Genomic DNA, 24,114 nt, shown 5'->3' on the forward strand with positions numbered 1-24,114 from the left:
GCTGCAGCGTGAAACTACATCTGATAAATGCATCTCTCACCTGTGTGATGATACGTTCGGCATCTGTGAACTGCTTTGCTCCTAATACATCAACTAGCTTCATCCTCTCTGTTGCCTGGAAAGAGAGAAGACAAACATTTAAGGGAAAATGGCAATATTGTAGAAGAAATGCGTCAAAAATGTTGCAAATACCCCCAAAGTCAATCCAGCTCATCTCAGATTCATCAATCACATTCTTATACTTTCTGCTGAACTTTAGACTCTTTAATATGAGGGTGTGGGGGTGGGGGGGCCTAAACTGAGTAAGATGAGGCTTATTTCAAACCAATCCAAGTATAACTCACCTCCAGTGATTTGAGTAGGGGCACTGACTCAATGAAACACTCGTACATCCTCCTCTTCTTGGCATTGTTCTTTACAATGAGTCTACGAAATGTAGCACGGTCCTAGGAGAGGAAAAATGTCTCTAATAAACAAATACCTCATATAGAGAAAAAGTCACATTGTTCTTCCTCTGCTTGGCCAGCAGGTGGAGCTGCAGCGGCAAAAGACATTACAAAGCCACTGGCTCCATTCATAGATTACAGGAGTCCATTCTTAACGTGCTTCAGCATCACAGCCTATTAAACTGTGTTCAGTCACAGAAACAGCTCCCAGCCTTCACAGTGCAATACTCTTGAGACAATTTTCAATGAAAACAGTTTAAACCTGAGCTTTACAGACCCGTACAGGCTGCTATACTATTACAACAGATGTACAACAGTTGATGTAAGTTCAAAGAGGTCATAACTGAAATGTTACTGAAAAACAAAGAACAAAATGGAGTTAGAAAATGCTTAATAATGGAGTTTCATGTAGGTGGTGGCTTTAGAAAAGGATTTAAAGTGGATTATAAGTTCTTACCAGTCCCCATAGCGCTCCGTCCTGGGTGGCTACAATGGTGGCGGCACGTGGCGTGTTGTACATGAGTGCCAGCTCTCCAAAGCTGCCCTTATTGTTATACTGACCCACGCATTTTCCTGAAACCACTATGTCATACACACCCCTGGAGAGAAGGCGAGAGAGCGATTGACAGAAGGTTAGAAATAACAAGAAGTCAGCAGCAGAGTCTCAAAGTGAGAAAAGTGGGGCACTTGGACAGAGCTGCAGTTTCAAAGAAAGTGATTCAAGATCTGCATAAACATTTTATGGCTTCTTCCTCTGACTGTGTTCAACCTCTCCACAAGCTTTGAAAAAAATGTACCATTTTAGTTGCTATAAGAGGTTTTTTGATGACAGTCATCACTGATCACCCAAAATGAGTAATGTTTATTAACTACAAAATGGTGTACATGGTTATCTATTTACAGAGCATCTCTATCCTGTGGATAGGACCGTGATAGTGTGGTACACTTGGTGACTTGTGTTTATTCTTAAAAAGAAAAACAAAACAAAACAACAGAATGCATTGATTTGCAAATCATTTCAATGCTATATTTCAGTAATGTAAGCACATAAAGATGCTGCAATGTTCTGTGAAGCTATCTAAAATGGATTGATGGGCGCGCACAGGTATAACCAGGGAAAACGTATCACTGCAAAAAATACCTGAACTCACTTAATTTGAAGAGCATCTCAGAGAGGAAGTAAAGATGGAGAAGTGTCTATTTCCCTGAGAAATACTGTGTAAGAAGAAGCTCAATAATTTGTAATACATCTCTCAGTGTAATATAACAAGGAAAATCTTTGTTTCCAAGGGACAAGGCTGAAAACTAATAGGGAACAGGCAGAATCATAAGGCCCTGAGGAGGCACTACATTTAAAACATAAAAGATTTTATAATGGAAAAATCAGTGGGTTCATACAAGCTCAGGAACACGTGTGAAAAACACTGTCAGCAATGAATAAAAGTGTAATTGACACATCCTCTGGGCACAAGCTCATTTAGGTACAGAGGTGCCATCAGGACTGCACCATTCAAAATAAGCATAGGCAATTTCTATGGGCTTTAGGCATTAGCTCACATGTTTGTGGACCACCGACTCTGAACAAGCAATGCAAATTTTGAAGTAGTACATGCTGCTGTATCTATATCAGCCTGACTATAGCAAACTACTTTCTTACAACATTATAGCTCCACAGTAAGAGTGTTGGGGTGATAAACTGATCTGACTGCAGTCCAGAGCTGTCGCTTATTAAAAGCATCTGGTACAATATGAAATGCAAAATACCACGGAGGATTGCCGAACCGCTCAAAAATATTTAGTGAGAATGACAACACATTTCACTATTATAACTCCAACAGTACCATTAACCATGTTTGAAAGAAAATGTGATTAACAAAAGTCTTAACTTTTCTAAAATGTGGTACTGGCATCAAATTTAAAATGATCATATATTTTTCAAACTCAAGAAAATTCCTCACTTTTACCATTTTCTGTTTTGTCGTTGTTCTTCTACCAATTAAATGTACTTCAAATGTTTTGCAAATCATTCCAGTCAAATTCTTTCATTTTACAAAGCATCCTGTTTTGCAATCCACTATGTAAAAGATTTAATAGCAGGAAAACATGACAGGAAAACAGTTGGATTTGTTATATTATCCCACTGTCTAATAAAAAAAGGTTATAGTGCCTACTTGACTCATTGAGACTAATGCTTCAGTTGAGAAGCCCACTCTCCCTCTCTGTCTGCACGAGGATTAAACCTGGAGTAGGTAATTTGCAGCGTTGTTGCTTGGCAGGATTAACCCCTAATTTTGTAGGCTAGCCAGTCTTCCCATTGGCTGCGTAGAAGGGATAAAACCCTATCGGTGGCGACTGAGTATTAGCTTACGTCGACTGGATTATCATGACAGAGGGAACAATGATAACCTGTTTCGCCAGCTGCCTGAAGTTAAGATGTAGCTACAGATGAGTGAGAAAGTTAAGCAGTGAAGGATCTGGTGGATCTGTTCATTGCAAATCAATGCAAACTTGTTCGATGTGGTCACCTTCATCCTATGGTGAGACCATTCTGCCATTCATAGGGCAAGAGAAGTTAATGAATGGCTTTATGATGTGATTCAAATCCATTGATAAATTAAAATTTAAAATGAATTAAATTTAAATGATAGTAGATATGATATGAGATCCGAAAGCTGTATTTGCATTACATGTGTTAAATCCTTCTGGTAGAGTTTCATAGATTTGTAGAATCCATGCCAAAGCGGATTAAAGCTGTTGCAAGTTACTTCGACAGTTTTATAGCCTCTCTTTTCTTCCCCCCTCTAGACCCATCTGTATGTGTTGTTCACACATTATTCAACAACCAAACAGGTGTGAAACCTGGTGGCCACTGATAAATTTCATGCTTGGATAAATATGTCTGGGTCAATATAAACAAAGAGCCATGATTCTTTCACCACCTCTGTTTCTTCATTCAACCACTAGGAATAACATCACACTAGCGTAGTTCAGTGCTTTTGAACTCAAAGTGTTTCTAGTGTTAAATGTACTTTCTTGATAAACTGCAGCAAATGAGAAAACGACGAGTATATTTGTGGAACTGCTGCTCAAGGACAAACGGATGTTTCTTCCTGCACTTAGGGGATGTGTACATAATTTTTCTAAGCCCACCCTTGGGCACAGCCTTCAGTGATGTTTAAACTAGATACACGGTGCAAATGCTCAATATCAGTAAACAGAATTAAAAAATTATTTTGGGCACTGAGCTTCACAGTGATTTGAAAATATATAAGACATTACAGCTTTCATGAGAAAAACCCAGGCAGGAGAGAAAGATTACGCAACTTAATGATTTCAAAACTGAAACTTTTAATTTAATGATTACAGTAATAACACTTTAAGTAATCACAGCTGAAAGCAACAATGATCCTTTTTCACATCTTTCACGTCACTCCTCCCATTATATATTTACTCCTCATCCTTGAGGAGCTCTGAAGGATTTCTAGCCACTTCCTGTCTTAGAGGCTTTAGAACTGACTGTCTATGATTTTGTTAAGTGGACATTTACCATATAGTGGCACACACGTCAGCTACACAAACCCATTTAGTTATGCCATTCAGAATCAGCTGACAGCAGAAACAGACCAATCTGTTTAAGCTGATTAATAATATGACACCATAAGGAAAGCAGGAGATGTCTATAATACAAATATGCCTCAGTGACATACGAAAAAGATTAAATGGGAAACAAGCAATGTTGCTTTATCCTATTATCCTCACTGCTTTTCTTTTCTGTTTATCCCTTCGTCTCTCTGTGTGTCCATGTTCACACCCCACCCTGCTCGTGACATTAGCTGCCACCTACACTTTGCACAGGCTAGGAAAAAAACCACAGGATAGTATATGATCAGGCAGGCATGCTGCTCATAAAGGTCACTGCATGTCTCATGTACAGGGAGCACGCTGTGTTTAAAAGTGTGTGTGCAGATGAAACGATAGCACACGAGTGGAACTACACTGCTGTACTGCACTGATATGAGCCATGCCAAGAATGAACTGAGGCCAGGGTGGGACAAACGTTGGCAGGCCACCAGAAACACAGTGGGAAGTCTGTTCTCTCTTCAGTGGTAGAGGTTAAAAACTGACATCTTGAGGTCAGGCTTTTTTCAGTGCAAGTAATCCCTAAGTCATTCTTAAGTAATCACTTTGGTTAGAGTAATGTAAGCGACAAAGATGCTATATCCTACAAGAGCACTGTACTCTTCGAGATCACCATGGAAACCTTTCAAGTTGCATCTAACATATTTTAAAGTACAAAACTCTTGAAATGAACTTAAAATGTTTGTATTTCACCAAGGCCTGAGAAAGTTAATGCAGCAATCAGCACAACTTCCTGCAGACGAATGAGTAATTATAATTTTCCAAATCACAATGTGTTCATTTTTCCATATTACATATAACGCAGAGGGTATATTTAATGCAAGTCAACTTTAACCTGGCATGTAAAGACCTGTGAACGCACCATGTGTTTACATTAACAATACAGCAGGTGAAATACACAGCTCCACTAATACCATAAACACAGATACACACGCCTGTCAAACCTGAACAATGCACAAACCCAAGCCCAACTGTTATGACCAGCAGTCACAACTTATTTACTGATTTCTAAAAGAACAGCCGTGCTTTTTTAAACTACCTTCTACTCATTTCTTAATTACCATAATATACTTTCTAAGTGATATCACTATGTCAGATCTAGTTTGCAGTTGTTTAGGATGTAATGGAAGGATTTATTGTTTTATACTTTATGAGGCTCATAATTGTCTGACTCTTTTCCATACAGACTGATGCTACATTATGATGCAGGAATATGGCACTGCATTGGTTTAAATAATACAAATGTATATTGTCTGGTCTTTCAGTATAATATAATAACTCAAATATACAAAACAGGAACTCTGGTCATCACCGTCTTTTGCAACAGTTATGCTGTAAAACACCATCACTGGCCTTTTTGCCATCCAGCCTAGCCTAAATAAACAGGCTGTATTTGAATAAACAAACAGTCCCAGTTTTAATGATCTGACACGGGCATCTGCTTCTTACCTCTCTATGACATAGAAGTTGTCTCCATCATGTCCCTGGTCTATGACGTGCTCCTGAGGCTTAACAATCGACTCAAACATAGCGTCCAGCACCTGTGAGAACTGCTCCTTCATACGGGAACAGAAAAAGGATGTCAGCCACAAATGAGGAAGATGAGTAACAGGGAAAATATATTTTGTGTGCGCATGCGCTCGTGCATCAATAATTTCAGTTAGCTTCTGTGTGTGTGTTGCTCCTGAAGGGAGACAAGAAGAAATTTAATTATCCCATCAGGGAAATGGTATTAGAAAATACACAAGGGAAAGGAAGAGGACCATTTTCGAGTCCACAATACAATATTTTTTTTCACAATGTCAGATTTACCCCAACAGCAATTGACTTTAAGAAACATAATTTACCTGTGCTGTTTATGTGACCCAAACGAGTCAGTAATTCATTGCACACACAAACACCACAAGTAGTAATATAGCATTATTTGCATGTAACTCTACTGCACTGTACCCAAGTTAATAATAAATATTGTTTCATGGCCTCACTGACAGGTTTAATGAGGAAGGAATCCCTTCAGGAATCATTCTTTGTTCAACCTTTCTTCCCCCCCCTTTTTTTTTTTAATAGTTTTATCCATTGCTAACCATCTGTGTACACATCTCTTCCTGTTTTGTTTTGTTTGTTTGTGTGACTGATTTACTTGATCTAGTGTTTTGAAGAGTAGGATGTCTCGGCAGGCCTCTTGCAGTCTGCAGCGCTGTTCGTCTGTTTTTGGGTGAACCACTCTGGGTTCAGTGTCCTCGTCATCCTCGTCTGGGTTTAATGGTTCCGCACACACTACAGACAAAGAAATCCAGGTAAAAAATACAGTTTTCTACTACTCTTTCTGAGTAAGCATTAAGCCACTTCAACTAAAAAATTAATTACAGTATGGTGCAAAAGTTTGGACCCCATCCCCATTCATTTATATTTTGTTAGGAAAATGGGAAATACATGCAGTGATTTACTGAAACAAGCAAACATACATGGAAATATTCTTCAATACAGCCTGAACTCTCTTATGCAATCTTTCTTGTATTTTTTTTTTTTTTTTTTAAGTAGTCTTCAAGGATAGTTCTCCAGGCTTCTTGAAGGACATTCAAAGCTCTTCTTTAGATGTTGGCTAACTTTTGTTCTGTTTTCTGTCAAGATAATCCGACACTGCTTCAATAATGTTCAGGTCCCAAAGCCACTGTGACTGATGGCATTGCACTATGGGATTTTGTATCCAGGGATGCTTTTATTCCCTTGGAAGTCTGTTTGGGATCATTGTCATGCTGAAAGATTAATCTGTTACTAGACACTTTCCAAATAGTATTGTATGCTGCATCAAAATCTGATGGCATTTTTCGTGACTCTTCATAACTTCTTGTCCATTTTGACAAGACCCAACACCTCTGGCTGAAATGCAGCCCAAAACCACTATTAAGCCTTCACCGTGGTTTAAAGATGGCTGCAAACTCTCACTGCTGCACCTTTTACCTGTATGGGGAACGCTCTCTCAGCCATAGTGTTATCAGAGAACAGGGGTTACGGAATAGAGTAACCTCAAGTTATAAACATACCAAAAACTTGCCTTAAAAATGACAAACCTTGTCAAAAATACACTACTCTGTCCCTTACATTGTAAACTGGTACCGGTAAGCTAATTTACTAAATTAACTTCAAAATGAACCACTCTTAACAGCCCAGAGTCCACTCAACAAAAAGTGTGTATGTAAGATAATTATGTTTGTAAGATAATTCAATTTTATCACATTCTTCTGGACAAGGAAAAACAAACAAATGTTTCTACACACAAGCGTAGGGAAAGAGAGGACCGCAGGACACTGGATTGAGGAAATGACACATGTGCAGCGACATGTTTTGCTACAGTGCATGACAAACACTGACAAGGTAATTTTAGATAGTCACTATTTATCTGTTTCCTCCCTCTCTGTAGAGAGAGACACCACTTCTCACAAAACACATTGATGCCTCCGTGTGTGTGTGTGTGTGTGCGCGCAAGAGTAGAGTCTTCTCTTCCAGCAGTCATAACAATGATGTTTGAAGCAGTGTGATCTCTAGAGAGTCAATGTGCTAACTCATTTGTTTCAGTTTGAAGAAATAAAAATGCAAAAGTGTGAGTTTCAGTGCTCTTTAATTCAGAATATGGTAGTTAATTAGGAGTGAGAACACAATCTTAAACAATGAGGCATCACACCCAAGACCCACAAAGGTAATGGACATATTGATCATCCAAATAGGTTATTCCTTACTTTTTCTGCCCCAAAATACAAGTGTTTGGACCAAACGCTGTATTATTAAAAAAGAAAATAATGATGATAAGTGCATTTTTTGATTTAAAGCACAGTTTAAAAGCTCCAAGGCTGAATTTTTTGTTTAACAATTTAAACTACGTCATCAGAAATTCCTTTACTTAGCACGTCCTTGGAGAGCGGCCCTCTCCCCCCCAACTATTTGTTCTTGCATTAGAGCGGACAGAAACTCTGAGCAGATCCTCATATTAACTGCTACAATACAAAACAGGACTCTCATAATATCACTGTACAGAGAGGATATTTTGATTTATAGTGCCAAGCCACAACAAACGATGCCCCATCTTTGTTTAATTAACTTATTTGGAAGTGTTGTCGAACACTGCACTAGACGGTCTGAAAGTGAAATCACGCCTGTTACTAAATGAACCACAGACCAGTGGTTTAATATCACAAAATAATCTAATTATTAAGGAATCCTAATTACAAGACAATGCCAAGAAGGTTTTAGGCAAACATCTTTGTATCTAAATAACAATCTCCTTGTGAAATTAGTCACATATTAAGTTTTGGATGCTACACCTACCTCACCATTTAGAAAAGCAAAGAGTAAATGCTTTTGTGTAACTGTTGGATGACATCATTACACCTTTTCTGGACAGTATTCTACTCCCTTTTCTTCTCTTATTCATTTAAAGGCAGACCACCCCTTTATTTTTAATGAAACACACAGATAACTCATTTCTTTGGATTTTGGCTGCCTTTTAGATATATTGCAAAATCTGATCGTAGTTTTCTGGGTTCATAATTTCATCAATTTTGACAAGATCCTCAACACCACTGACTGACGTGCAGCTTGAAAAGCATGACAGGGCCTCCACCATGTTTTACAGATGGCTGTAGACATTGTTGAACCTCTTTTTCCTTCTCCATCAATACCAACAGAAATTTTAAACAAAAATTTCAAATTTGGATTCATTACGCCATAAGACCTGTCCCCACTGACTTTCAATCCAGTTCTTGTGAAATTTGGGGATTCGTGGGATATTTGTTCATCTGGTGTAAGTTGTTGTTTGTTTGTGTGTGTGTTTTTAAGGCCTATAACCTCTTCCTTTATCCTCCACTTCTACAGTTTTCCAAATAGCTCTTCTTTGGGATTTTTTAAAAGATTAAACTTTTTAACTGGAGCAAATTTGTTTTTGCAACAGGCTGTTAGTAACAAATTGCCTCAGGATACAATTGAAAAATGATTGTCTGCTATGTGTAGATACTAGGGGTGCAACGATATTCGTATCGATATTGAACCGTTCGATACAGTGCTTTCGGTTCCGTACGCATATGTATCGAACAATACAACATTTGTAATTTATTTTATCAACTTTCCTTCTGACGATGCTGTCTGTGTTGAGCGCTCAGTGAATCTGCGTTCGACTACTCCGCCTAGGCTGCACTGTCGAGCACAGATCCACTGAGCGCTCAACACAGACAGCATCGTCAGAAGGAAGAGAGCAGGGCAAGCTAGCAAGACAGAAGTTAAGCTCTCCTTGCAACATGGACCTCCCCCACCCTCATTCAGATCTGGCGTTTGGGATTATTTTGGTTTTCATGTGACGTATGACCCTGAAGGTAGGCGAGTCATGGACTAAAGTAAAACAGTATGTTGGATGTGCCATGCAATGCTCAATTACATGGGTGGGAACTAGTGTGTTAGCGCAGTTAGCTCGTTAACGTGTTGGCCGTCTAGCCCCATGCACAGGGCGATCGGCGGTAGCTCGTTAACGGAGATTTGCCGTGTTGTGGCGTTAAGGTCATTTCAACGAGATTAACCTGAAAGCACTAGTGGGAACACAACGAATATGACTGCACATTTACGCCGACATCATCCTAGTGCAAAGACAAGTGGAAGCAGACAAAAACAAGCAAGCATGCTACTAACTTTAGCCGAGTCATTTAGACAGCTGTTAGCACATGATTCTCCTTATGCTGCTGAGAATATAGCCCAGAAGAAGCGGATAGTATAGCTTTTATTTTGGAAAGAGACATTTCTCTGTAATAAACTCTCTTTTCCAAAGATGAGTGATTCCTCAATCAGATACAGGGCTTGCAATATCGCTAGCCCGACGTCCTGGAGCTAGCGATTTTTTCAGTCGGGCTACCAAAATCTATCTCTGCCCTGCCCGTCGGGCTATTGTAGGAAGGAAAAATATATGTCAATGCTTTTGCATTCTTTCAGAAATGTAGCTGGGTAATTATGTCATTGGCATCGGTGAGCCACTGTCAATATGTGACATATTGAAATCGCGTTTGAATTTGCGCTTGTTTTTTTGCTTTCACTTTGCAATCGTGCGAACTGTGTATAGAGAGCGACAGCACTGATCTGTGAGTGATGATAATTTGTGCACCAATTCCTCTGACATCGTCTTATTAATCGTTAGCTTACTATGCAAACATGACAAGTGAAATCTCCCGCAGCAAGCTTAAACATGTGAGAGGTTGATCGCGCAGAGAATCGCTGAGCTTATGTGAGTGCGTGTGTAAAAGCAGCAGGATATATATTTTAGTTCTGCTGAGCCAAATAAGACAGGTCAGGGTGAAGAAGTGACAGCCAAAGAAAAGCTTACCGCAAAACGGAGAAGTTATGACAAATCAGACTATAAGGCAAAAAGAAAGTGCAGCTTTATGGTTTCATGGACAAAAGAATTTCTGTGGCTGCGATATGATGAGCTAAATAACCAGGGCTGCACATAAGTGGTCCGCAGGTGCGCATTCGCTGTCAAAATAAAAAACACGCACAAGGGTTAGGGTTAAATTTAAAAACTGTACTTTTGAGTTAAAATATATATTTATAATTTTAATAAATGACAAATTAGAAAGGCATGAACATTTTATTTTGTATCGAAAAAATATCGAACCGTGACACCAAAGTATCGAACCGAACCGAACCGTGAATTTTGTGTATCGTTGCACCCCTAGTAGATACAGAACTGATTAATTCCTGAGGGATTTCTAGGCAGGAAAAGAGAGAGAGAGAAAAAAAAAGAAAAGCATCCTGTGTAAAAGGCCAGGTACATACGTTGGACTAAAAATGCGTGAAAAAGCAGCCAAAATCCAAAGAAAACCTTTGAAAGACCTTTAGAAAGAGAACTACTGCTCAAGACTACTTTAAAAATAAAAAAGTGTGGCTCCTCGTAAAATATAAAGAAACAAGGGGAGCTCAAGACTTTTGCAAAGGACTGTATATCACAACCAAAATGCCAAAAAAATAAAAAATGAAGCCATCATTGAATATACATACAAATGCCTGAAAAAGAAAACTACAAACATGGGCCTTCGTTTCTGAAGAATCTTTGCAGTGACATCTCTGGGAAACATGACAAGCAGCACAGTGACGCTCCATCTTTGTTGTTATATTAAAGCAATTCTTCCTCATGGATCAGAAGGGATCATCGTGTCTTACAACATTACCACAACAAAGGTTGTGGCACCACACAGTATCTTTGTCAACAAAGAATATTTGAACAGTTTTGTTTACCAAATCATAGCAACAAGGACCTCTGGGCAGCAAAATGTCATTGTTCTAAATTAGCTTTTAAAAAAAGAAAAGAAAAAACAAAGAAAATAAAGTTGCTAAAATGTGCACTTTCTGTTAAAATGTGCAATTTCTCCAAGGAAACCATAAGACTGGGGTAAAGACAAGAGGTCAGTAATGATAAAAAGGCAGTGCAGATAAACATCAGGGGACACACCCAGAGCCGAATCAAAGTGCAGCGCTCTGTGACGGCTGACGACATTCAGCCACTCGTGTAAACACTACAGAAGTATGACGGAGCGTGAGAAAACAAGAGCACAGCGCACACCAAACCACAGACGCTAAAGCACAGAAACAGAGACGAGGCAGACACACAAGACCCAAAACACACCACAGTGAAGCTTCTTAACACTGTTGTACATTTGTGACGTGCACAAATACAGTGATTACCCCCCCAAAAAAATGCCTAAACACAGTTCTACTGCAAAAGCAGATACTAATCAGCCCCACAGGCACGCACACACACAAATAAACTGTTGGTAAGCTGTTTTGGCAGTGATGTATGTAATGTCGCCAATGGTGTGGTTTACACTTGGGGGACATGACGTCAAACACACACAAACACACGCCGGTGAACTTACCCGACACTCTCCTGTTGAATCTGCTTGGTGGTGGAGCTGTGAACAGACAGAAAGAAAGAATTCTGTTTTAATGTGGTGACATTTAATACAATTTCATGATTATATGGAAGAAGAAAAAAATCCATATAACTATTGTGTGCTCTGAATAGACGGTGTTCATAATTGAAGGAGATTGGACAAAAGGTAGACAGACAGAAATAATGAGACTAAAAGTGGGACACATTCAGAGATGCAGGTGGGCAAGAAGATTTAGAGAGAAACCAAGTGCAACCAGGTGAGATTTAGAGATAAGAGAACGCCACAAAGAGCATTTTCAGATTAGCACAGTTATCAGTCTCTTTATACACATTAATGAGCAGTGACTAAAGACACACACACACACACACACACACACACACACACACACACACTTTCCCTGAGCTGAAGAGATGCATTTTTTCATGACTACAAAGTGGAAAAATAAAACAAAAGTTGATCACAAAAAACAAAAACAAAATAGAGATATGAATATGCAACAAATAACTTAATAAGGAAGTCTCAGATGCATGTTTACAAGTAAAGCATATCCAACTATTCGTACGTCTAATGAAGGTTATGCTGGAATAAAATCTAGCTGACAGATCACATTACATGTAATAATCATTTGGTTGCCTAAATAAGCAACACAATTCCCCCCCCCCCAAGTGTTGACAGGTTTCTGCGTTCAGAGGTTTGCGGTTTGTTTATATTTTGTTTCAACAAGACGACTTGTATGCACGCCAGTGTAGCCAGCTTCAAGCTGCTGCATAGCACTGTTTGGATGCACAGATGCTGCTGGGGCGCTGTTGACATTTTTTGAGCCGCCAGGGTAGCACATGTCTCTGCTTTCAAATTCAGCTTTCAAGGACTCAAAACAGCATGCACCTCCACTACCAGTATGTAACGGTAATCGCTGCAGATCAATGCAATGTGATGAAGAAAAAACAAAATATGAGGCGGCAGGTTGTGTTTTTCTGAGTTCTGCTCATCCTAGATTCGGCAATAAAAAAAAAAATCAATGTATTCCTGAAACCCAAGCTAACACATTGTACTCTGTACAAACTAAACAAACACTGAGCCAAATGTTGGTCAATGTATTTACATTAATAACTGCATATTCACAGAGATGCTTATCAACTTGCGTCATGTTCATACAAGTGGATGGAGTGCACTATGAACTCAGATTACAATACAGTTTCAGATGTGGTGACATGTGTAAAATAAAGTGGAACAACCCTTCTTTTATTACACTGCCCTATAATTTATAAATAAGAGCAATCATGAAAAAGTCCCCTTATGGTGTCAATCATGATACAAGGAGCAATAAAACAAGAAATGGACTTTGCCTTCAGTCTTGATTAAAACACCTAGTAAAGGCCTTTCTCCTTAGGGACACCAATAAACTTGCATGTATTAATACTGAACTTTTTATCATGCTACAAACGAGCTATCCACAGTGCATACCAGACATGAAAAGTAGGGCTGTAGTCTTAGAGTTAACTGGGTGAGACTACAGCCTGAAACTGGTCTAGTTCTGCGAGTGTAAGCTGACCATTTGGGCATGGAGCAGCTACACTCACTGCTGGTGCTGCCCCTTTTTGTTGTTTTGGGTTTTTTTTCCCCCAGACTTTTCCCAGCTGAGCCACAGGAATACTTGCCAGGAAGCCATCCTTTTGCTCACAATCTTTTCTCCTGGCTTTATGGCCTCTCAAGATCAAGGACCAGTGAGGCCCTGTGGCAAAGAAATTATTAACAGGTCAATGAGCTCTTCAAAGGAAATAAAACAGCTTTAACATTTCTAGCCGTTATTATTCAGAGTTTGGACAATAACACATTAATTTCCTGTGTTACTTTGATAGTTGATTATACAGGAGCTGGCTTTAGCCAATGTTAGTAACAACATTAAACCCAAACACAGGAAAAACATCCTACCTAAATCAGGGAATGTTTCCTGGAAATGTTTCAACAACAACTATAATCAAGTTTAATATGTGGTCATGATTTCAAGTCCTGCGCACTTGACAAAAGAAAATTTTCAGAGCTATGGCAGCCCGGAAGAACACAGCTGGGTATAAATAGATAGCAGTGTAGATGAGAGCATATGTACAGTGAAACAATGTCTCAGCAGTGTGTGTGTGTGTGTGTGTGTGTGTGTGTGTGTGTGTGTGTGTGTGTGTGTGTGTGTGTGTGTTATGGCTGGGAAGTAATGAGATACAAAATGAGACAATATCACTTCTACCTGGACAAACTAAAGTTGGTTACATAATGTGTTTCTTCGGTAAAGCCAGTGCAACAGCTGTGCCCTCGAGTTTGTATGTGATTGTGAGTATTTAAGTCTGTGTGCAACATGGCCTTCATTTACGCACGCAGAGGGTAAGTTTGAGGTTCTAAACACCTGCTTTCTAGCAGTGGGCTGTTACAAGCCAGCGTGGGTATGGTTCACGGCTGAAATACAGATACACACACACACAGCATGTGTCTATTGCTACCTTATTACCATCCTGTCAGAGCAAATTAGATCTGGACTGTGAAGACAGGAGCTTGGGGAAAACTCACATACACACACCACTTTACTGCAGTCATCTGGGGATATGGAGAGGGTTTAACAATGCCTGCTCTCTCTGGAGATCAGGCTTACTTTGGCTCAACAGATAAAGCCATAGAGGGGTCCTAGTTAATAGTACACTGACATCTGTGTCACATCCAAGAGTAAATGATACACAAGTGTGCGTGTGTGTGTGTGTTAGCTCTCACATATATACCAGATAGTCAGGTTCTTGTGATCTCCTTTACTTGAAATCTGGATCTGCCTGCTTGCATGTTCAGTTTTAATGCCATGCATGAGTAAAACAGTGTCGGAGCCTCCCATAAAAGTTACAAGCCCAACAGAAGCAGTCCTTGGCAGATTGTGATTTAACCATTCAAATAAAAGCAAAAACCTAGCTCTTGAAGAGGCTCTACACAAAGTAGAGGCAGATAACCTTGTGTTCTCTCATAAAACTGGGTGGGTAATGTTAATGAACATTAGCCAAAACAGGAAGTAGATTAATCTTCATTTTGCCAACACTAATACATGAAGTGTGTGTGTGTGTGTGTGTGTGGGGGGGGGGGGGGGGGGGGGGGGGGGGGGTGTTGGGTTGTAAAATAGCACTTTGACAAAACAATGTTTGTCTAAGAAACAAAACAAAAACACCCCACAAATGGCTCATAAATGCAGATTAAAAAAAAAAAATCCAAAAGTAGTCTTTTTTATCTACAAAAGGGTCACTGTTTTGTTTATCACATGAGCAGTCAGTGGTGACACACAATTACACTGATATCCTATTTCACTTATTTAACAGGGAGCCTAATATATTTCATGTGAAATTAGAAAAAAATCTCAGTCCGGGCACCTAACTTATGTCTTACAGTAGTGATGTCAATATGGCTTCATAAATGCACACTGTTTTCTGTATTGGTAATTACTGTGATGAGCTTTAAAAACATCTTCTTATTGATTTTTACAAGCTACAATGGGAAAGTCTAACAACACTCTGACTTCAGATGCGTCGTCATGCAACCAAAGTCAACAAGTCTTAGCTTCACAGAGAGCAGTAGTATACTTTTGCCCTTTTTTCACATGTTTAGTTGTTCCTCCACCTCTTTCACTGGAAATCATGTCCATAAGAAATGTGGTCAGCACACATCACTCAAGGTGAAACCTGCAAAAAAGCAAGGCTGGAAAACAACCCACCCATTAGTTCAGGGTTAAAATTAAATGGTCTATCACTGACTGTAAGTGTTCTTGAATAAACTAGAATACTGTTTTCTATAACTAACAAGATGAATATGTGCTGTAGTTAACTTGGACATCAATGCTAAAATACATAACAATGTACTATGCCTTTAACACACATGCACATAGCACTAACATTCTTCCATCAGTGACCTCAGGTTCACCTGCTCATTCATCTATCAGCCCTTCCATAAGAGCTTGGTAGGTCTGAAGATATACAATTTGTGATACACTGAACGAAAAACATAACATAAGCTGGTTTCTTAAAAGAGGTGCATTGAGAAAAATCCCGACACCACCTGGGAAGATTTAACTTCAGCTTAACCTAATTTTTACCCTTTCCCAAACATACTTTTCTCTCCCTTCAACACAATCCCCATTTCCCTTAAGCGCTACCATTCACCCACCAACAGGGAGGACGCATTCCAAACTGCTTAAAATGATTTGTTTTGATCCGACTCAAACTCACGAACAGGTCAGATCGCTGCAGGTACCGCAGGCAAGAGGCACAAAGACGAGAGAGGAAAAAATATATATATATTCTCACACAGAATTTAAGATCCACACATAGACCACAAAAGGCCATGCTTGGAAACACTGATGTACTTTGTTCAGCAAAAAGCTGCAATAATGCCCACCTCACTGCTCTTTGACTGAATATATGCAGACAATACTTTGTTTTACGGCTGTTGTCTGTACTTTTGCCCTTTACATTTAAAGCACACACTGATTTCCGGACCACTGTTGCTTAGGTTTCACGTTCCTTTATATGGTCTATCTAAAAGACTAACTAATCACATATTTTACAAGTTAATACTGTCCTCCTCCGTGATTTTACTGTATCCTCAAATGGTGCCTAAATTCTTTTGGGTTTTTTGGTGTTTTTTTATTTGAATGCAAAAGATTGATTCCCTCTTCTTAGAGTCCAGAAGTTTTCAAAGGCTCATCTAGTTTCTTTTGGGCAGAGACAAGTCCATAAGAATTGCTTTTAACCTCCTAAGACTCGAACTCTTCCATGGCATGCATTTTTAATTTCTCTTTGATATTTGGGCATATTGGGACCCGATGAATATAAAAACAAAGAATTACCAGATTTTTTTTTAAACCAGATTTTTGTTTCTAAAAAAAAAAAAATAAATTAAAAAAAAAGAGCGCCATATGAGGACATTCGTTTAAAATTTCGATAGAACAGTGGCAGTATAATGTCCTCGTAAGTGGATATCAGGCCCTTGTAGAGCTAAATTTAGTATTTTGGTCTAAATAACCCAAAATGTGATGTCCACATATGTGGACACCAGGTCCTAGGAGGTTAAGTTCCCGTTGGTTGTCTGTGTCCCCTGATTGTAGGCAGCATACTGCTTGATTCCATATAACACTGAGGGCTCTGATATATTTAGCGCTGCCCTGGGATTACTGCTGCTGTGATACTGCAACCATATTTCAGTGCTGCCATGAAGGTTGCACTGAAATGACAGTGGTATGAGGAGCTACACCCGCAGGATCTTATCACAAACTGCTGATCTGCAGCAGTTCACATAAGTGATGATCACTGCACTGGCGATCTGCTGCTGCACTGTGTTTACTTCAGAACAGACCATTTTAGCGATATAAAGTCTGGGCAGTGACGTGAACAGTGAGATGACTTTTCTCTGGTCCTGTGGTTTTTTAGAGCTATGCACTTCACCACCATGTGTGTCAAACTGCAACCAAAGTCAACAAACGAAACAGCAAGTAGACGTGGATCTTTCAGGGTGATTTAGGTGCAGTGTTGAGGTGAGAAACAATTGTGCTGCAGAAATCTTTTCAGCCCCACCCCCAAAAAATCTGAAAAGTAGATCTCTAATATTTAAAAATAAATCTACTCTAAAAACCCATTGACTCTGGTCTGATGACTTTGCTGATCAAGTGTTCCAGTGTAGCCAGTAGATGTTTGGATAATTTTCAAATGTCCATGCTAATGGCTAAAAAAAAAAAAGTATATCTAAACCTTAACTGTAAAATAGTTTGTTTACAATAGTCAGTTTAAAAGTGATTTGGGTACTGTCACTCTGCAGAGTCCTCTGTTAAAAGGATGTAGATATAATAAAATTGTGTGTGCACATGCTTTTATGCATTTCCAGTGTGTGGGTGCATAAGGCTGCGCATGCAAAGCGTGAAGTGCTCTCCCTGCAGTCATGTGGCTGAGGGGGTTGGGGGCGGGGTAGGGTGGTGGTGGTGGCGGTACCAAGTGTACGCCTGAAGTTGCCTTGGCAACCTAACACAAAGAAGATCTCATTGCCATAACAACACAACCCCCTTCACAATCTCCCCCCCCCCCAAACACACCCACACACCCACCCCACCCCACCCCAAACAATCCAGCTCGTAACAAGTAGAAGAGCACCCCCCTCCTCATGTTTTTTCCATTTCTCTCCATCCCTCCCTATACTCCCACGCACAGCTATAACAGCATTAACAGATGGAGGGAAGAGTAAAATAGAGAGGGGACCACAGAGGAAGAAACAAAAACACCAGAAGGGGTGATAGAGTGATTCTGACTGTGGAGGGGGAAACAAAGTGAAGGAAAAAAAAGAAAAAAAGACTATAAAATGCCTTGATAGCATTTGATGAGTGATGACTATTGAGCTACCTTGTATGACTATCAATACAGAAAAGGAAAAAAGGAAGGAAAAAAAGAGAGCACCCTGACTTGAGACTGTGCATAAATACAGGAAGTGGGCAAACTGATATGACAGGGGGAGGGAGAGAGAGAGATTCCCTGCTTGGTGTTTTCTATCGATTTCCCTTGCAACCTTTCTCAGTGTGTAACTGTCTGCTCAGCCCATCAATACATCATTCAGTTAGCTGGAGGAGACCAAATGAGGTATTTAGCCACAAGATGCTTCAAATTCCAATTCTGCAATGTTTGCTTCAACAACAGGCCTACTAGGTGATGACGCTAATAAGACTGACAAGTTTGAGAGGTACAGTTGAAGAAAACACAAAAGACAGATCTGCTACAGTTAACAAGGAATAAATGAGCCCCAACTTAAACTAAGGAAGCAGCGCTGGCTTTCAAAGCGTAGTGCTACAAGAAAAAAAGTGAAAAGTTTGGATTTGTCTGGTAATAGCTGCTCACACCTCCTAGTTTCCGTTTAACCACTCTTCCTGGAATAGTAACACTGAAATGGAGGAAATTTTTGGCTTTTAAAAGACCGGGTCAGTCCATTACATTAGCCATCCTGGCAGAGAGTCAAACACCATTTAGAGTCTTCAATCTATTAAACAGAATGAGTCTGGCAGAATAAAATAGTGACGGGGACTTAGGGCTGTTCGATATAACGATATATATCAGATGACGATGTAAAAACGTCTATCGTTTCATTTTACGCTATTGTTTGTTTCGTGGTGTCGCAAAATAAACTGTTTACAGCAATATTTTTTCATTATTTTGATGGTCACTGTAGTGGCTATATTAATTTCTTCAAGTTCTCTCTTTCTCTTCTATTTAATGTAACCAGTGTTGGGTAAGTTGCTTTAAATTAGTAACTTAGTTACATTACTAGTTACTTCTATCAAAAGTAACTCAGTTACTTCAAGTTACTCGTTACTTTCAGAGTAACTAGTTACTAGGGAAAGTAACTTTGGTTTTACTCAGAATTCTCTTGTTAATGTGTTGCTTCCGTAACTGGATACCCAGCAAGATTGCCAGTCTTCTAGCTTGCTTACTTGCCACAAGTGCACTGTGCCACCTACCAATAGAAAGGAAAAAATTATGTGCACATTTCCACGAGAGAAATCCCACGCCTGATTCTATCCTAGCCTGCTTTTTACATCCAACACAAAGACTGCAGTCGTGGTGCTTTCGATTGTACTCAGAACTCGGAAATTCTGCCTTCTGAATAGGAAGATGTAGGTAACACCAGACTGCATATGAGCTGCATACAGAGCTGGACTGGGACAAAAAAAATAATTGTCCCGGGCATTTTGACTAGAGACCGGCCCACCATTATAGGAAAAATCATAAAGCCTTTGAATGAAAATAAACACTGTTGTGACAGTGATGTACACTGTTCTGATGGTATATATGTATCAATCAATTGTTTGTTGTAAGACTCAGATAATTATTTTTTTAAAAGTGACATTTTAAATGAGAATAAGAAAGTATTTCCTTGTGCCCCCCTTTCCCTTTTAATTCCCTACATGGACCTCTGGCAGCACTTTGCTAGACCCGCCCCTGCACAGTTACCAGCTGTCAGCTACTTAGAAAAGGATCCTGGTGTTATTTGTCTCTCAGAAACAGTTCATAACTTCTCTTCAACTCATTCATGTCACCTAAAAGGTAAACCTGTTTCTCCATCACAGCTCTGATGATTCAGTAAGGACATCTCCTGGTTTCATCTTCATGTTTCCCTCTCACCACATATCCAAACCGACATAATGACCAGCAGCTTTTACAGCTGTGGCTCCAGCAAACATCAGCTGATACTAGAAATTAATATTAAATAAATTCTAACAACAGCTGATCAAGCTTAAAAGTGCTGCTGTTGTTTACCACGACATCCGCTGGTTTCCTCTTTCTGGCGCAAAGTGGGCGATAAATAAACAAGAGAGAAAAGCCGATCAGCTGATCATTGATCAGTTTCATGATTGAAGTAGAAACAGCAGAGGGAGGGGGAGAGAATGAGAGGAGAAGAGGCAGCTGTGCAGCAAAGACATAGAATAACTCCAGCTTTGTGTCTTTTTCATTGTAGCTGAAGTCTGGGACAAACTGCGTTCCTTCTCAGCTCAACACGAAACGCATAATATTTTCTCTGAATGAGATGATTCCGTTTTTTACAGGACAGTTGGCAACTCTACTAATTAACCTTATGAACAAAATAAAGTTCAACATCAGTAACATAGCACCCACCCAGCTGTATAGAAACTCCGTCATGCTAGCTAGCACGCAGTACGAAAAAGTCAGCATAACGAAAATAAACTCCACCTAAACTTGGTTCATATCTGACCCAGATGGACTGCAGATTATAACTTCTTACCTGAAGTTCAGTTCACCTGACACTCTCGGACCAGCGGCCGCTTCAGGTCTCTCCTCTTGCCTCCCTTTTCCTTCATCCACCTGCTGGCCTCCACCACTTGCTAATGTTATTGAATCTGTGGAAGCTCCGCAATAGCCACCACACGAAGTAACGAATAACGAGCCTATCTAAATCCCAGTAACGAGTAACGCGTTCCTGGTTTTGGCATAATAACTAGTTACCGTGTTCGTTACCACAATAATAACGTAGTTACTGTAACGCGTTACTTAATAACGCATTAGTCCCAACACTGAATATAACCACACTACAGACAGACAAGTGTTTGTTTTTATGCGTTGTCATTAGCAACAACAACGGTAAAACCACCGCGTGTTCACTTGTTCCACGTAAACCTTGCACAATAAAGCTCAAAATCTTGTTGAGACTTTTCAAAATAAACTGATTCACGTGAAAGATGCAGAGTGTTTACGGATGAGAAGCAAAATGAGCCATCAGGTGCTAAAAAAATAAACCTTGGACTCAAATGTTAGAACAGGCTTTTCCCCGCAGCACGCTGTGTAATAAATACTCAAAGAAAACGGCGGCCGTTACAACCTATGTCTAAAAATGTATAGTTTCATGCATCAGTTAAAACACTCGACTTCAGGTTTGTGACACCCAGCTGGAAACACTTCACGCAAGTCGAGCTGCCCGAGATTCACAGAATTTACAGAAAATGTTACATTTTTGTGATTTATACCGTTATCGGACGATAGATGTCTTAATATCGGGATATGAGATTTTGGACATATCGCACAGCCCTACGGGGACTTGATCGTGCTTGGCATGTATGTGCTGCTGGCAATTTTTCAGAACAACACTGAAAATAGACTATGTGTGACTATTTGACACCCTCTATTAAATTAAGAAAATTTACCTTAAAGTCTAACCCTAACTCAAGTTTAAAAAATGATACACATGCACAGGTCCTATTACAGGAGGGGGAAGACCATTATTTTGCCAGCATATCAAACATAGCTGAAGAAGTGTAATGATTGATTGCTTTTTCATCTCTAATTCCACAGTAGCAACTCCCAATTACTGAGAAATTTGTATAGTTTCATCCCTACAACTTGGCTCAACCTGCAAAAATGAAATGTTAGTATTATTGTTTTGATATTGTGGCTTTATGTCTCATAGAAAAAAACAACAACTGCATCTAAAATGTTCACAGCTGATCTATGAATACATCCAAAATATAAAAACACACATTCAATAATCTTTCAATAAATGCAAAAAAACAAATATAATAACTTAGTTGGTACTAGCCCTGAGAATAAACTACGACTTTACAGACATTTGTGATTTGGAGTATTCTATCTATTCCTCTCTCCCCCCTCACCTAAAGCATATTCCCTGCTCAGCAACAATTCCTGCCATCTGTTCCTCCTCTCTCCATCTTTTTTCATCCAGTCCTCTCAGCCTCTATGCTTATGCCTGTTCCTCTTACTTTCTCCGCCTCTCAAGGCCTGATTGATAAGAGCGTCAAGGGTCAGGGTCAGATGTGGAGCTTCCCCTCACGTGTTACCTCTCCTCCAGAGCTAGCCACCAAGGACTTCAGCAAGACTCTACTGGCACGATCTCACATAAACACACTCGCATGCATTTACAAACAGTAGCTTAAACAGGCATTTGGACCCACAGCAAGACAGAAAGAGCAATCCACACAGATACATAAAGCATAAGAAAGGTGTTCATATAGGCACACAAACAGGAGATGTAGACACATAACTGGCAAGCTCAAAAGGAGACTCAATAAAGCACATCATCAGCTCGAGAAGTACTGCACACTCCCTTGTACACTGAATACAAATCCACTCACTGGAGGGAAAAGTACAGAGGATTGGCAGACTGGTCTGAAGTGGGGGAAAAAAAATTCTCTGCCATTACCCTGCATGTCCTCCTCCACAGATAACATTTACACATGTACCCCTATATATCACCAGTCGGCAACAATACATTTTTTAATACAATTTTTAACAGCGATTTTTAATGAATACAGTTTTATTAAATTTAACTAAATGCATAGTAGGGAATAGGGGCAATATACCCTCAAAATTATATCACAATATTTCAAGAAGATTTCTGAATCTACAGAAAAAATACAGAACAACATTTCATCAAAGCTTGCAGCTTGCAGGCAGCATTATTTATAATATCCTTTTCTAATGAGCAACTGTCACAAATGACCCATTACATAATTTGAAGTGTGAAGCTATTGAAGCAAGGTGCCAGCACCAGGAGCATTACAGTGCAACAGTAGTGACACAGCAATATATCAAGCATAAAGATGTAAGCACTAAAGTAGCCTAGGTAGTATTTTCTCTGGAAATTTTAAGTAAAACTATAATATAGTTGTTTAACACTTTAGTTTAACAGCAACAGAAGTAAGAGTTAATCCTGTAAAATAAAACTGAAAAACATTTTCTAGCTGGTATGTTGTATATCTTGGGCCAAGATTTTTAACCACTTGCTTTAAAACCCTGCCTTTTTACCATGTGACCATCCACTGTTTGCTCTTCCTGTCATATGGTGTGCAGCTAGCAAGTGAGTCGTTTGTTTACTTTTGGGTCGCATATCACCAGCTTCTAGCATCTCCTCCTTTGTATCCTTGTACTCACTGGTATGTTTTTGAAGTGGTGAACCAAGTTTGCCGTTTCCATCTTGTTCCCTAGCAGGAACAATCTTCTTGCAGATTTCCCAAAGTACTACGCTTTGTTATAGGCTGTTAAGCTAGTTCTCTTTTTAGGTACTAAATCTTCATGGGAGGCCTTACAGGCAGCTTTGCTCACAGACATACCTAGTCTCGTCTCCTTAGTGCACACAACTACTAAGGTAAATGCATAATGTTGCTATAGCAATGATATCATGATATGACATTTTAATATCATGTAAACATTTATACTTGTATTATTGGGCAATATGACACGGCACAGCTCTAGTAGGGATACAATAGGTGGACATGGTGGGCGACTGGGTCGTCTCAGAGTCTTAGTCCCAGAGTAGTGAATGTTTGTCTTTTTTTCGGCAACAATAGAGCTACAACAACTTATTCCTTTTAGACTGGTCTTGTTGACCAAATGTTTTTTTTTTCCATAACTCTAGGTGAACTAAGCAGCAAGTGTAAAAAACTGAAGAAAAAAAAAAGTGGTGACAAAATAGCTTTGCAGTAAAAATTAAATAATTTGATCTCAATTGTCTTATCAAGAACAGTATTCTCACTGTTTTCTGATAAATCAGTTCAGTGTGTGGTTTCTGAATGTGCCAACACG

The 24,114-nt window shown here is 39.5% G+C and overlaps 1 protein-coding gene across 2 annotated transcripts in view; it reads right to left on the reverse strand.

Annotated features, from left to right (window-relative positions):
• prkar2aa (protein kinase, cAMP-dependent, regulatory, type II, alpha A) overlaps positions 1-24,114 on the reverse strand; it is a 45,999-nt gene that overhangs the window by 3,463 nt on the left and 18,422 nt on the right. For both annotated transcript variants that reach the window (XM_076878122.1, XM_004554010.5), the window contains exons 3-8: positions 11,993-12,028; positions 6,226-6,362; positions 5,535-5,641; positions 904-1,045; positions 345-446; positions 41-115 (exon numbers count right to left, since the gene is read on the reverse strand). In XM_076878122.1, the coding sequence (XP_076734237.1) occupies positions 41-115; positions 345-446; positions 904-1,045; positions 5,535-5,641; positions 6,226-6,362; positions 11,993-12,028 (599 nt within the window). The remainder of the gene's footprint in view (positions 1-40; positions 116-344; positions 447-903; positions 1,046-5,534; positions 5,642-6,225; positions 6,363-11,992; positions 12,029-24,114) is intronic.

The sequence above is a fragment of the Maylandia zebra genome, linkage group LG20, assembly GCF_041146795.1.
Source record: "Maylandia zebra isolate NMK-2024a linkage group LG20, Mzebra_GT3a, whole genome shotgun sequence".
Classification (NCBI taxonomy): domain Eukaryota; kingdom Metazoa; phylum Chordata; class Actinopteri; order Cichliformes; family Cichlidae; genus Maylandia; species Maylandia zebra.